We start from the raw sequence: 13,912 nt of genomic DNA on the forward strand, positions 1-13,912 counted from the left end.
TTTAAGGGGCCAAAAGTAATGGGACAAACTAAACAATCCTAAATCTAAGTTTCACTTTTTAATACTTTGTTGCAAATCCTTTGCAGGCAATTACAGCCTGAAGTCTGGAACGCATAGACATCACCAGACGCTGGGTTTCATCCCTGGTGATGCTCTGCCAGGCTTCTACTGCAAATGTCTTCAGTTCCTGCTTGTTCTTGGGGCATTTTCCCTTCAGTTTTGTCTTCATCAAGTGAAATGCATGCTCAATTGGATTCAGGTCAGGGGATTGACTTGGCCATTGCATAACATTCCACTTTTTAGCCTTTAAAACGCTTTTGTTGCTTTTGCAGTATGCTTCGGGTCATTGTCCATCTGCACTGTGAAGCGCCGTCCAATGAGTTCTGAAGCATTTGAGTGAATATGAGCATATAATATTGCCCGAAACACTTCAGAATTAATTCTGCTGCTTTTGTCAGCAGTCACATCATCAATAAATACAAGGGAACCAGTTCCATTGGCAGCCATACATGCCCGCACCATGACACTACCACCACCATGCTTCACTGATGAGGTGGTATGTTTTGGATCATGAGCAGTTCCTTTCCTTCTCCATATTCTTCTCTTCCCATCACTCTGGTACAAGTTGATCTTTGTCTCATCTGTCCATAGGATGTTGTTCCAGAACTGTAATAGCTTTTTTAGATGTTGTTTGGCAAACTCATCTGGTCTTCCTGTTTTTGTGGCTTACCAATGGTTTACATCTTGTGGTGAACCCTCTACATACACTCTTGTGAAGTCTTCTCTTGATTGTTGACTTTGACACATATACACCTACCTCCTGGAGAGTGTTCTTGATTTGGCCAACTGTTGTGAAGGGGTTTTATTCCACCAGGGAAATAATTCTTCTGTCATCCACCACAGTTGTTTGCCGTGGTCTTCCAGGTCTTTTGATGTTGCTGAGCTCTCTGGTGCGTTCTTTCTTTTTAAGAATTTTGTAAACAGTTGATTAGGCCACACCTAATGTTTTTGCTGTCTCTCTGATGGGTTTGTTTTGATTTTTCAGCCTAATGATGGCTTGCTTCACTGATAGTGACAGCTCTTTGGATCTCATATTGAGAGTCGACAGCAACTGATTCCAAATGCAAATGTCTCACCTAGAATCAACTCCAGACCTTTTACCTGCTTAATTGATAATGAAATAACTAGGGAATAAGCCACACCTGTCCATCAAATAGCTTTTGAGTTGATAGTCCCATTACTTTTGGCCCCTTAAAAAGTGGGAGGCACATATATAAACCGTTGTAATTCCTAGACGGTTCACCTGATTTGGATGTAATCACCCTCAAATTAAATCTGAAAGTCTGCAGTTAAAGCACATCTTGTTTGTTTCATTTCAAAGCCATTGTGGTGGTGAATAGAGGCCAAAATATGAAAATTCTGTCAATGTCCCAATATTTATGGACCTGACTGTATCTCTCTATCTCATATCTATCTCTCTATCTCATATCTCTCCATCTCCCATATCTATCTCTCTCTCATATCCATGTCATATCTATCTAGTAGCACAGACGGTGTAATGTGTTACTGCCTCACAGGACTGAGGTCATGGGTGCTCCCTGTGCTGTACAAACTCCACACAGGGCCGTAGTGGGAATCGAACCCATGACCTCAGTGCTGTGAGGCAGTAACACTAACCATTACACCGTCTGTGGGTTTCCTCCGGGTGCTCCGGTTTCCTCCCACATTCCAAAAATATACTAATAGGTTACATGGCTCCCAACAAAATTTACCACAGTGTGTGTGTGTGTGTGTGTGAGCATGTGGTAGGGAATATAGATTGTGAAGTCCACTGGGGCAGGGACAGATGTGCATGGTAAGATATTCTATGTAAAGCACTATATATAAATAACTGGTAATAAATAAAAATACAAATCTAGCTATCTATCTCCTAGCTGCTAGTTATCTCACAGCTAGTTTTGGGTTCAGAACAGAGAACGACTGCATCAGATTTGAGCTTCTCTGCTGTGTGCAGAAATCGCAGCGCTGACAAAAAAGGAGCTAGCAACACACCAGTATGGGAGTGACCGGGAGAAACAGTATTAATGCTATTAGATGATTGTATGCCACCCCTACATGTAAATCCTAAACTATTGCTAACATTTAACTTTTCTTATTTTACAATGAGATGTGAGAGACACGGACACAAAACAGGGACCTTAATACGGCTCCTGCATCTGAACATTTGAAAAAATTCAAAATTGAGGTGACAGAGGTCTGGAGCCCATTCGTAATATAAGTAATGAATATAACTGTGTGTTAAACAATAGGGTCTAGAGGGAGGGTTAGCGGCAGGGATAGAAGAGAAATACTCACCCAACGCCTGAGGATCGGAGGTCTGACCCAGAAGTAACAGTCACATGACAGCCGGGACCCGGTAGCCAACGCTGCAGCCGCCGGGAGAAGGCAAGTTACTACTGGGCCACCAGGGACGATATGTCGACATTTCATCACGGTCTGCATGATGAATGCCAACATAGTCAATGTCTACATGATGAGCGTCAACATATCATACCCAGCTTCAGCTTCCTCCATTGCCCAATGGTCCATCGCCTGTACTCTTGCACCAGAGATGTCGCTAAGTTTTCACGGCCACTGATGTGACAACATTGTTAGGTCTAACAGTCCCATTCCCCCGCAAAGTGGTATGTGGCTTACACTATTAGTCAGCCAGCTGAGTCGCACAAACCCACAGCCCACCTGAATCATGAAGCCGTTCTCCTCGTCCATCTCGCACACACATCTCACAATTTCACTGAGGGCTTCCTCCTCATCCTGAGACTCCTCGAAGTTAGTAGAATCAAATTCCTGGTTGTACTCGTCGCCGCTGAGGATCAGGCTCTCGGTGGAAGAGTCATCGAGAAACTCCATGTCCGTGAGGTCTGGGAGACGTAGACAAACACATTACACTGCATTGCTATGGAAAAGCTTTCATTCATCTACTGCAATTCTACCCGCCGAGCACAGCAGAGGGTAAAGGGTAACAACAGGTGATTACGCTGAACAGCCACAATTCACTGCAACAACTCCTGATACTTGAAATAAGACTTTTGCTCTAAATAGGCTGCTCAAAGACTCAGACATGGCTGATGCTGCCCAATGGCAGATCTGTTGTGAACTACTGAAATTCATAACCGTATGTAACCATGCACAACCCGCGGACTGCGAAGTCGTGCTTACTTATGGTAAACCGTGTCCGTTATCAACAAAAGTGGACGGAGACCCTGTAACTTAAGTGCTGCTAAAACTGCAGACTACGGTTTCCTATTTCATATACTAATTCTTGTTTTGTTTACTGTGGCCAACATATTACAATGACAATTATTTTCTGCCTGCAGGACAGACAATTGTCAGTGCCTAGAGAACTGCTGGGCTTGGTATCTATAAGCATTTGGCCAGTGATGCTATATGGAAATCTGCAGTTTTAACAGGTCAAACGGCAAAAGGCTGATTCCGAGAACGCAGCGGCATACGTGTGAGCGACTTTTGCTGCATTCGCCACTGCGATTTTATGCTAAATAGCAAGGACTGAGACTACCCATTTGGCCGTCTTTAGATGCTTTAATCCCGCTTGCACAGTGGCAAGATTGGAATGCAAGATCAAATAGCGACCATTAACGTCTTGGCCTTTACGTGTGAGGTCTGGGGTGAGATCGCCCCCTGGTCTCAGTCCTACTTTTCCTCTTCCATTATCTTCCTAATTGATTGCAATTTATGGAAGTTTGAGCTTATTCTCCAGAAGTACTGGGCGCTACTAACCTGTTGAATGTACCTTGGAACTTGCTTGGTCACCTTGTTTACAACTATTACAAGTAGTTTAGATTTTTATTTAAAATAAACTTAACAAAAAAGGAATCGCCGATGATCTGTGATCATTTTCTGTTTTTGGATTCAGGACGGCTATTTTGAAAGCCGAAAAACTATTATAGCAGGAAAATCTCCTGTGACAGGAGAAGCGACCACGGAAGGAGGTCGTCTGTGGTCAGCTCTCTGATCTGGAATTATACATACTTTCGCCGGTCAGATCCACGGACAGGATAGCGCGGGGGAACTGAAGGACGGTGTTCTTCACTGTCAGCGTGTTGTTCGGCACCAGCGTGCAGGTGGATAAGCGCGTCACAGGAGAGGGGCTTCGCTCTATGAAGTCTATGGGACTATCCTCGCAATCTTGATATTCTGCAAATTCGTAACAAATTCATTTTTAATAACATAATCCCACAATTATTCTGCGGACTCAAAAGTGTGTTCACCAATTACCTACAACCCCTAGAGGTCATGGTGTGAGCAAAAACAATGTAAAATAAAATGCAGCCATTCAATGCAATAGAAGGATCAAGTCACATGGTCAACATCCTTAATGTCTATATCACAATGTTGGCGCTGGAATGTCGACATGGTTCAACATGCCGACGGCCCCTATAATGTCGACACCTGTAATTCTATCATGCGCCGTGTCGACATTCTAAGGTTAGGTTGCGGAGGGAGGTTAGGGTTGGGGGGTAGGTCAGAGTTAGGCACTAGTTGAAGTGTTAGGCGTAAGGATTAGGGAAAGGGCTAAAATACTTACCTAAGTAACAGCCGGGAGTGAAGGTCACATGTCCGCTGGGACCCAGAAGTGGCTGCAGCAGTTGGGACCAGGTAAGTGACCGCGCTGGGCCACCAGGGATGTTACGTTGACATTTTATAATGCTGACATGCCGAAATGGTCATTGTCGACATTTCGACCTAATGCAAGTCAACAAGATAACTGTCAGCTAACATAGCGCACCCATCACTGAGACGTACGATGACGGTCACCAATTACATTTCCTTTAATAAATCCTATATCTAAACTGTTGGCAATATTATCATATGATGGCAGTGCAATTACATCACTGAAAACCATTAAACAACTAATTTAAATTGGGAGTGTGGTTTATTTTATTGACATTTATTGTGTCGACATGACTGGTGGCCTAGTGGTGCCTTCCGGGTTCTGCAGTGAAGTGGCTAACCCTAACCTTCCACTCCCACAGCCTAACCCTAACCTTCCGCTCCCACAGCCTAATCCTAACCCTCCCCCAACCGTAACTTTCCACTCCCACAGCCTAACCCTAACCTTCCGCTCCAACAGCCTAACCTTAACCCTCCCTTAGTGCCTAACCCTGACCTTCTGCTCCCCCAATTGCCTAACCCTAACCTTCCACTCCCACAGCCTAACCCTAACCTTCCGCTCCCACAGCCTAACCTTAACCCTCCCCTAGTGCCTAACCCTAACCTTCTGCTCCCCCAATTGCCTAACCCTAACCTTCCACTCCCACAGCCTAACCTTAACCCTCCCCCAACCCCCTAACCTTCCGCTCCCCCAAGTGCCTAACCCTAACCTTCCACTCCCACAGCCTAACCCTAACCTTCCACTCCCACAGCCTAACCCTAACCTTCCGCTCCCACAGCCTAATCCTAACCCTCCCCCAACCGTGACTTTCCACTCCCACAGCCTAACCCTAACCTTCCGCTCCAACAGCCTAACCTTAACCCTCCCTTAGTGCCTAACCCTGACCTTCTGCTCCCCCAATTGCCTAACCCTAACCTTCCACTCCCACAGCCTAACCTTAACCTCCCCTTTGCCTTTGCCATTCTGCTGTTTTCTACACGGCTTGAATCACTGCCGCACCTGTTGCACCTGCCGCACCAGGACCCCAGCCATACCGGTGTTACCCGCACCGGCTGGTCAGCTGGAGATACACGCGGCACCCACCTCGTTCCTTGGAGATCAGGGACGCTGCTGGACATAAATTCACACTTAGGTGAGAGCCCTCTTTGATCCATCTATAGGACTCTCGCATTGCGCATTCAGTTGCTAGCGCTACACATCTGATTTATCCACATATTGGGACACTAAGTCATTCCGGGACAAGTACCCTAGGAGACCTCTAGTGAGGGCAGAAAGCATTTTTTCTCCAGCTCACCCGGATTATATCCATTGATTCAATTTTACATTAATGCATGCAAGTACTTATTGTCTATACAGCATTGTTATTTCTATCACTAATAAATATATTTTATCAATTACATTGGAGGCACTGAGTTCCTGCGCTGTGAATAATCTATATAACCTTAACCCTCCCCCTAGTGCCTAACCCTAACCTTCCGCTCCCACAGGCTAACCTTAACCCTCCCCCTAGTGCCTAACCCTAACTTTCCGCTCCCACAGCCTAAACTTAACCCTTCCCCTAGTGCCTAACCCTAAACCTCCCCCTAGTGCCTAACCCTAACCTCCCGCTCCCACAGCCTAATCTTAAACCTCGCCACAGAGCATAACCCTAACTTTCCGCTCCTACAACCTAACCTTAACCCTTTCCCAGTGCCTAACCCTAACCTTCCGCTCCCCCAAGTGCCTAACCCTAGCCTTTCGCTCCCACAGCCTAACCCTAACCTTCCGCTCCCACAGCCCAACCTTAACCCTCCCCTAGTGCCTAACCCTAACCTTCTGCTCCCCCAATTGCCTAACCCTAACCTTCCACTCCCACAGCCTAACCCTAACCTTCCGCTCCCACAGCCTAACCTTAAACCTCCCCCAAACCACTAACCTTCCGCTCCCCCAATTGCCTAACCTTAACCCTCCCCCAGTGCCTAACCCTAACCTTCCGTTCCCACAGCCTAACCTTAACCCTCCCCCTAGTGCCTAACCCTAACCTTCCGCTCCCCCAAGTGCCTAACCCTAACCTTCCGCTCCCACAGCCTAACCTTAACCCTCCTCCAAGTGCCTAACCCTAACCTTCCTCTCCCACAGCCTAACCCTAACCCTCCCCATAGTGCCTAGCCCTACCTTCCGCTCCCACAGCATTAACCTTAACCCTCCCCTAGTGCATAACCCTAACCTTAACCCTCCCCCTAGTGCCCAACCCCAACCTTCAGCTCCCACAGCCTAACCTTAACCCTCCCCCTAGTGCCTTAACCTAAACTTAACCCTCCCACTAGTGCCTAACCCTAACCTTCTGCTCCCACAGCCTAACCTTAACCCTCCCCTAGTGCCTAACCCTGGCCTTCTGCTCCCCCGATTGCCTAACCCTAACCTTCCACTCCCACAGCCTAACCCTAACCTTCCGCTCCCACAGCCTAACCCTATCCTTCCGCTCCCACAACCCAACCTTAACCCTCCCCTAGTGCCTAACCCTAACCTTCCACTGCCACAGCCTAACCCTAACCTTCCGCTCCCACAGCCTAACCTTAACCCTCCCCCAACCCACTAACCTTCTGCTCCCCCAAGTGCCTAACCCTAACCTTCCGCTCCCACGGCCTAACCTTAACCCTCCCCCTAGTGCCTAACCCCAACCTTCCGCTCCCACGGCCTAACCTTAACCCTCCCCCTAGTGCCTAGCCCAAACCTTCCGCTCCCCCAAGTGCCTAACCCTACCCTACAGCTCCCACAGCCTAACCTTAACCCTCCCCCTAGTGCCTAGCCCAAACATTCCGCTCCCACAACCTAACCTTAAACCCCCCTAGTGCCTAACCCTAACCTTCCTCTCCCCAAGTGTCTAACCCTAACCTTCCGCTCCCACAGCCTAACCTTAACCCTCCCTAGTGCATAACCCTAACCCTCCCGCAGTGGCTAACCTCCCACTCCAAAAGCCAAATCCTAACCCTGACCTAGTGGCAAACACTGCCGCAGCCTAATCCTAACCCTGACCTAGTGGCAAACACTGCCGCAGCCTAATCCTAACCCTCCCCCTAGTGCCAAACCCTAACCTACCGCTCCCACAGCCTAACTTTAACCCTCCCCCTAGTGCCTAACCTTAACCCTCCCCCCCTAGTGCCTAACTCTAATCTTCCGCTCCCACAGGCTAACCTTAACCCTCCCCCTATTGCCTAACCCTAAACTTAACCCTCCCCCTAGTGCCTAACCCTAAACTTCCGCTCCCCCAGTGCCTAACCCTAACCTTCCGCTCCCCCAAGTGCCTAACCCTAACCTTCCGCTTCCACAGCCTAACCTTAACCCTCCCCCTAGTGCCTAACCCTAACCTTCCGCTCCCACAGCCTAACCTTAACCCTCCCCCTAGTGCCTAATCCCTAACCTTCCGCTCCCCCAAGTGCCTAACCTTCCACTCCCACAGCCTAACCTTAATCCCCCCTAATGCCTAACCCTAACCCTACCGCTCCCCCAAGTGCCTAACCCTAACCTTCCGCTCCCAACGCCTAACCTTAACCCTCTCCCTAGTGCCTAACCCTAACCCTCCCCCAAGTGCCTAACCCTAACCTTCCGCTCCCACCGCCTAACCTTAACCCTCCCCCTAGTGCCTAACCTTAACCTTAACCCTCCCCCTAGTGCCTAACCCTAACCTTCCGCTCCCACAACCTAACCTTAACTCTCCCCCTAGTGCCTTAACCTAAACTTAACCCTCCCCCTAGTGCCTAACTCTACCCTTCCGCTCCCCCTAGCACCTAACCCTAACCTTCCACTCCCCCTAGTGCCTAACCCTAACCTTCCGCTCCCACAGCCTAACCATAACTCTCCCCCTAGTGCCTAACCGTAACTTTCCGCTCCCACAGCCTAACCTTAACCCTTCCCCTAGTGCCAAACCCTAACCTTCCGCTCCCCCAAGAACCTAACCTTCCACTCCCAGAGCCTAACCTTAACCTCCCCTAGTGCCTAACCCTTACCCTCCCCCTAGTGCCTAACCCTAACCTTCCGCTCCCCCAAGTGCCTAACCCTAACCTTCCGCTCCCACAGCCTAACCTTAACCCTTCCCCTAGTGCCTAACCCTAACCTTCCGCTCCCTAGTGCCTGACCCTAACCTTCCGCTCCCACAGCCTAACCTTAACCCTCCCCCTAGTGCCTAACCTTAACCCTCCCCCTTGTGCCTAGCGCTAACCTTCCGCTCCCACAGCCTAACCTTAACCCTCCCCCTAGTGCCTAACCCTAACCTTCCGCTCCCCCAGCCTAACCTTAACCCTCCCCCTAGTGCCTAACCCTAACCTTCCGCTCCCCCAAGTGCCTAACCCTAACCTTCCGCTCCCACAGCCTAACCTTAATCCTCGCCCTAGAGCATAACTCTAACCTTCCGCTACCACAGCCTAACCTTAACCCTTCCCCTAGTGCCTAACCTTAACCCTCCCCTAGTGGCTAACCTTCCACTCCCAAAGCCTAATCCTAACTCTGCCCTAGTGGCTAACACTCCCGCAGCCTAAGCCTAACCCTTCCCCTAGTGGCAAACCCTAACCGTCCCCCACTAGTGCCTAACCCTAATCTTCCGCTCCAAGAGCCTAACCTTAACCCTCCCCCTATTGCCTAACCTTAACGTTAACCCTCCCTAGTGCCTAACCCTAACCTTCCGCTCCCCCTAGTGCCTAACCCTAACCTTCCGCTCCCACAGCCTAACCTTAACCCTCCCCCTAGTGCCTAACCCTAACTTTCCGCTCCCACAGCCTAACCTTAACCCTCCACCTAGTGCCTAACCCTAACCTTCCGCTCCCCCAAGTGCCTAACCCTAACCTTCTGCTCCCCCAAGTGCCTAACCCTAACCTTCCGCTCCCACAGCCTAACCTTAACCCTCCTCCTAACCCTAACCTTCCGCTCCCCCAAGTGCCTAACCTTCCACTCCCACAGCCTAACCTTAACCCTCCCCCTAGTGCATTACCCTAACCCTCCCGTAGTGGCTAACCTTCCACTCCAAAAGCCTAATCCTAACCCTGCCCTAGTGGCAAACACTGCCGCAGCCTAATCCTAACCCTCCCCCTAGTGCCAAACCCTAACCTACCGCTCCCACAGCCAAACCTTAACCCTCCCCCTAGTGCCTAACCTTAACCCTCCCCCCCTAGTGCCTAAACCTAATCTTCCGCTCCCACAGGCTAACCTTAACCCTCCCCCTATTGCCTAACCCTAACCTTAACCCTCCCCCAGTGCCTAACCCTAAACTTGTGCTCCCCCTAGTGCCTAACCCTAACCTTCAGCAGCCTAATCCTAACCCTCCCCCTAGTTCCTAACCCTAACCTTCAGCTCCCCCTAGTGCCTAACCCTAACCTTCCGCTCCCACAGCCTAACCATAACCCTCCCCCTTTTGCCTAACCCTAACCCTCCCCCTAGTGCCTAACCCTAACCTTCAGCTCCCCCTAGTGCCTAACTCTAACCCTCCGCTCCCACAGCCTAACCTTGACCCTCCCCCTAGTGCCTAACCCTAACCTTCCGCTCCCACAGCCTAACCTTAACCCTCCCCCTATTGCCTAACCCTAACCCTCCCCTTAGTGCCTAGCCCTAACCTTCCGCTCCCACAGCCTAACCTTAACCCTCCCCCTATTGCCTAACCCTAACCCTCCCCCTAGTGCCTAACCCTAACCTTCCGCTCCCACAGCCTAACCTTAACCCTCCCCCTAGCGCAAAACTCTAACCTTCCGCTCCCACAGCCTAACCTTAACCCTCCCCTAGTGGCTAACCTTCCACTCCCAAAGCCTAATCCTAACCCTGTCCTAGTGACTAACACTCCTGTAGCCTAATCCAAACCCTCCCCCTAGTGCCAAACCCTAACCTTCCGCTCCGACAGCCTAACCTTAACCCTCCCCCTAGTGCCTAACCCTAACCTTCCGCTCCCACAGCCTAACCTTAACCCTCCCCCTAGTGCCTAACCCTAACCTTCCGCTCCCCCTAGTGCCTAACCCTAACCTTCCGCTCCCACAGCCTAACCTTAACCCTCCCCCTAGTGCCTAACCCTAACATTCCGCTCCCCCAAGTGCCTAACCTTCCACTCCCACAGCCTAACCTTAAGCCCCCCTAGTGCCTAACCCTAACCCTCCCCCTAGTGCCTAACCCTCCCCCTAGTGCCTAACCCTAACGCTCCCCCTAGTGCCTAACCCTCCGCTCCCACAGCCTAACCTTAACCCTCCCCCTAGTGCCTAACCCTAACTTTCCGCTCCCACAGCCTAACCTTAACCCTCCCCATAGTGCCAAAGCCTAACCTTCCGCTCCCACAGCCTAATCCTAACCCTTCCCGTAGTGACTAATCCTAACCTTCCCTCCTGCAGCCTAATCCTAACTCTTCGCTCTCTGCAGAATGTTAACACTTCACATGTCAACATTCTGCAGATGCAGACATGTTCAATGTCAACATGGTGGTGTCGACGTTAAGGATTTCTACATTATCACATCGCTAAATCCGATAGATTGCCCATCTAGGCAAAACAAACAGTTCAGTGTTACCCTGAGATTCCACTGCAGCTCAGTTAAAAAGTAAAGTCTTACCTCCCAACTCCCTTACAGACAGCAGAAGCTCCTCCCACAACTGTATTAGCGTAAATGGGATCTGATACAGGTGAAGAGCGGAGAATGCGGTCACATTAGTCACTGTGACAACACTGGCCTCCCCTTGTTTATGAGTCTACAGGAGTGGGTTTGCGCATAGCAAGTCCACAAAGCTGTCACTCAAACTGTGCCTGCTCAGACCAGCTTCTCCCTTCTAACATGTGAAAGAAAGCATGGTGGACTGGCGTGGCTAATCAAATACGCTTCAATTATGTCATGTAGGTTATTCAGCTCATTAATAACTGTCGAAGCCGGATGATTGGCAGACAGGATTTGCGCTACGCCATCTTGCGAATGGCGACAAGACTCCATCTTAGAAATAGTGCACACAGCTCCATTTTGTCAAAACCACATAGTACACAAAACACAACGTGCACACTTACATAAAAGGTTCCATAGCTCCAAAGTGTAATATTCAAAGTTTACTAATTTATTACTATTGCTGTGAAATAGAGACTATTTAGTATCTAAGGTCTAATACATGATAAGTAAATAGTGTTTGGTATTGTACTGATCTACCCTTTCTCAACAGCTTTCCGGTATCATTGGGGTGAAGATCGCAACATGCATTCTCAACTTATGGACCGTAGAAAGTTATAACACCAAAATGTACCTTGTAAAATGTTAGCAGCTTAGTTATGCATGCAGGGGGGGAATAAGGAGACAACAAGCTTTTGGAGGCTGATCTGTGTCCATTTGAAGTGACCTGTTTAGGATTTGTATCACACTGTTGGGATAGGAGTTTCAAGGTGGGGGTTTGGGAGGCCCTTTTCACAGGTGAGGGGAGGAGTATGGCATTCTGAGAACACACAGGCCAGCAGACACACTTGGAGCAGGGAATTGGAGGAGAGAGGTTCTCTCTCTCACAAGACAACCAAAAGAATGGGACTCTGTACCCCGGGAACATGGCTGAGTATATTGTTGTTCAACTGTACAGTAGTTAGTCTATTTGGATATCTGAAGTGAGTTTTGTGTTAACCTGTTATTAGCTTATCTAGATTGTATGTAATAAGTTTGTAGTTTGGTAATGGAATTCATAAGTCTGTGTTAGCATACAGTAGATGATATAATGTGATCTAGTCTGTCATGTTATCATCTACACTGTAGTGTACAATAGTCTGTTCATACTGGTTGTTTTAGCAGCATGCAGGAAAGGGATTGATTATGAAGTTATTGTAATATTTGTAATGATTGATGCTGGTTGATATAATTGTTTGAGATCCTCTGGTGAGCTGTGTTAGGGCCTTCCCATGTGCTTGAACAATAGCACTGCTTGGGAGAGATAGGCTTGATTCAGTGGAAGTTGTGAATTGCTAGTCTTGTGGTTATAGTTATAATTCTACGCAGTTTTGGTGTTGTATAGGTCAGATAGGTATATTGTAATTATTATAATTGTGATCATTAATGGATATATGATTTACAGAGTTACAACTTAATGTGGGTTTTCTTACTTTCAAAATGGAGTTTGTCTAGAGACCATGCGGTTTGGACAATAGGGCATGTATCATTCCCAAACTCCCACACACACACACCATCACCAGCCATCTTGGACATGTGCTCTCAGCAGACATTGATATCTCTCTCATTGTATTTTGATCTGTCTGTCTCTCTGTGTGTGCCTCTCGCTCTCTCTCTGTGTGTCTCTCTCTCTCTCTCTCTCTGTGTGTCTCTCTCTCTCTCTGTGTGTCTCTCTCTCTCTCTCTGTGTCTCTCTCTCTCTCTCTGTGTCTCTCTCTCTCTCTGTGTGTCTCTCTCTCTCTGTGTGTGTCTCTCTCTCTCTCTGTGTGTCTCTCTCTCTCTCTGTGTGTCTCTCTCTCTCTCTGTGTGTCTCTCTCTCTCTCTGTGTGTCTCTCTCTCTCTCTGTGTGTCTCTCTCTCTCTCTGTGTGTCTCTCTCTCTCTCTGTGTGTCTCTCTCTCTCTGTGTGTGTCTCTCTCTCTCTGTGTGTGTCTCTCTCTCTCTGTGTGTGTCTCTCTCTCTCTGTGTGTGTCTCTCTCTCTCTGTGTGTGTCTCTCTCTCTCTCTGTGTGTGTCTCTCTCTCTCTCTGTGTGTCTCTCTCTCTCTCTGTGTGTCTCTCTCTCTCTCTGTGTGTCTCTCTCTCTCTGTGTGTGTGTCTCTGTGTGTGTGTCTCTCTCTGTGTGTGTGTCTCTCTCTGTGTGTGTGTCTCTCTCTGTGTGTGTGTCTCTCTCTGTGTGTGGGTCTCTCTCTGTGTGTGGGTCTCTCTCTGTGTGTGGGTCTCTCTCTGTGTGTGGGTCTCTCTCTGTGTGTGGGTCTCTCTCTGTGTGTGGGTCTCTCTCTGTGTGGGTCTCTCTCTCTGTGTGTGTCTTTCTCTCTGTGTGTGTCTTTCTCTCTGTGTGTGTCTCTCTCTCTGTGTGTGTCTCTCTCTGTGTGTGTCTCTCTCTGTGTGTGTCTCTCTCTGTGTGTGTGTCTCTCTCTGTGTGTGTCTCTCTCTCTGTGTGTGTCTTTCTCTCTGTGTGTGTCTCTCTCTCTGTGTGTCTCTCTCTCTTTGTATTTTGAAGTTTAATCATGCATATCTATATCAACTGTACCTTGTGACTGTATGATTTATTTGCACTTATTATATTAGATCATAGCGTGTGACTA

General features: G+C 48.7%; 1 protein-coding gene across 2 annotated transcripts in view; it reads right to left on the reverse strand.

The window, feature by feature from the left end:
• Nucleotides 1-13,912, reverse strand: part of PHF20L1 (PHD finger protein 20 like 1) — a 123,117-nt gene that overhangs the window by 12,315 nt on the left and 96,890 nt on the right. For both annotated transcript variants that reach the window (XM_088449714.1, XM_088449713.1), the window contains 2 exons: nucleotides 4,051-4,215; nucleotides 2,740-2,921 (listed from right to left, as the gene is read on the reverse strand). In XM_088449714.1, coding sequence (XP_088305840.1) covers nucleotides 2,740-2,921; nucleotides 4,051-4,215 — 347 coding nt within the window. The remainder of the gene's footprint in view (nucleotides 1-2,739; nucleotides 2,922-4,050; nucleotides 4,216-13,912) is intronic.

This window comes from Taudactylus pleione, unplaced genomic scaffold, assembly GCF_031769625.1.
Source record: "Taudactylus pleione unplaced genomic scaffold, aTauple2 ptg000493l, whole genome shotgun sequence".
Classification (NCBI taxonomy): Eukaryota; Metazoa; Chordata; class Amphibia; order Anura; family Myobatrachidae; genus Taudactylus; species Taudactylus pleione.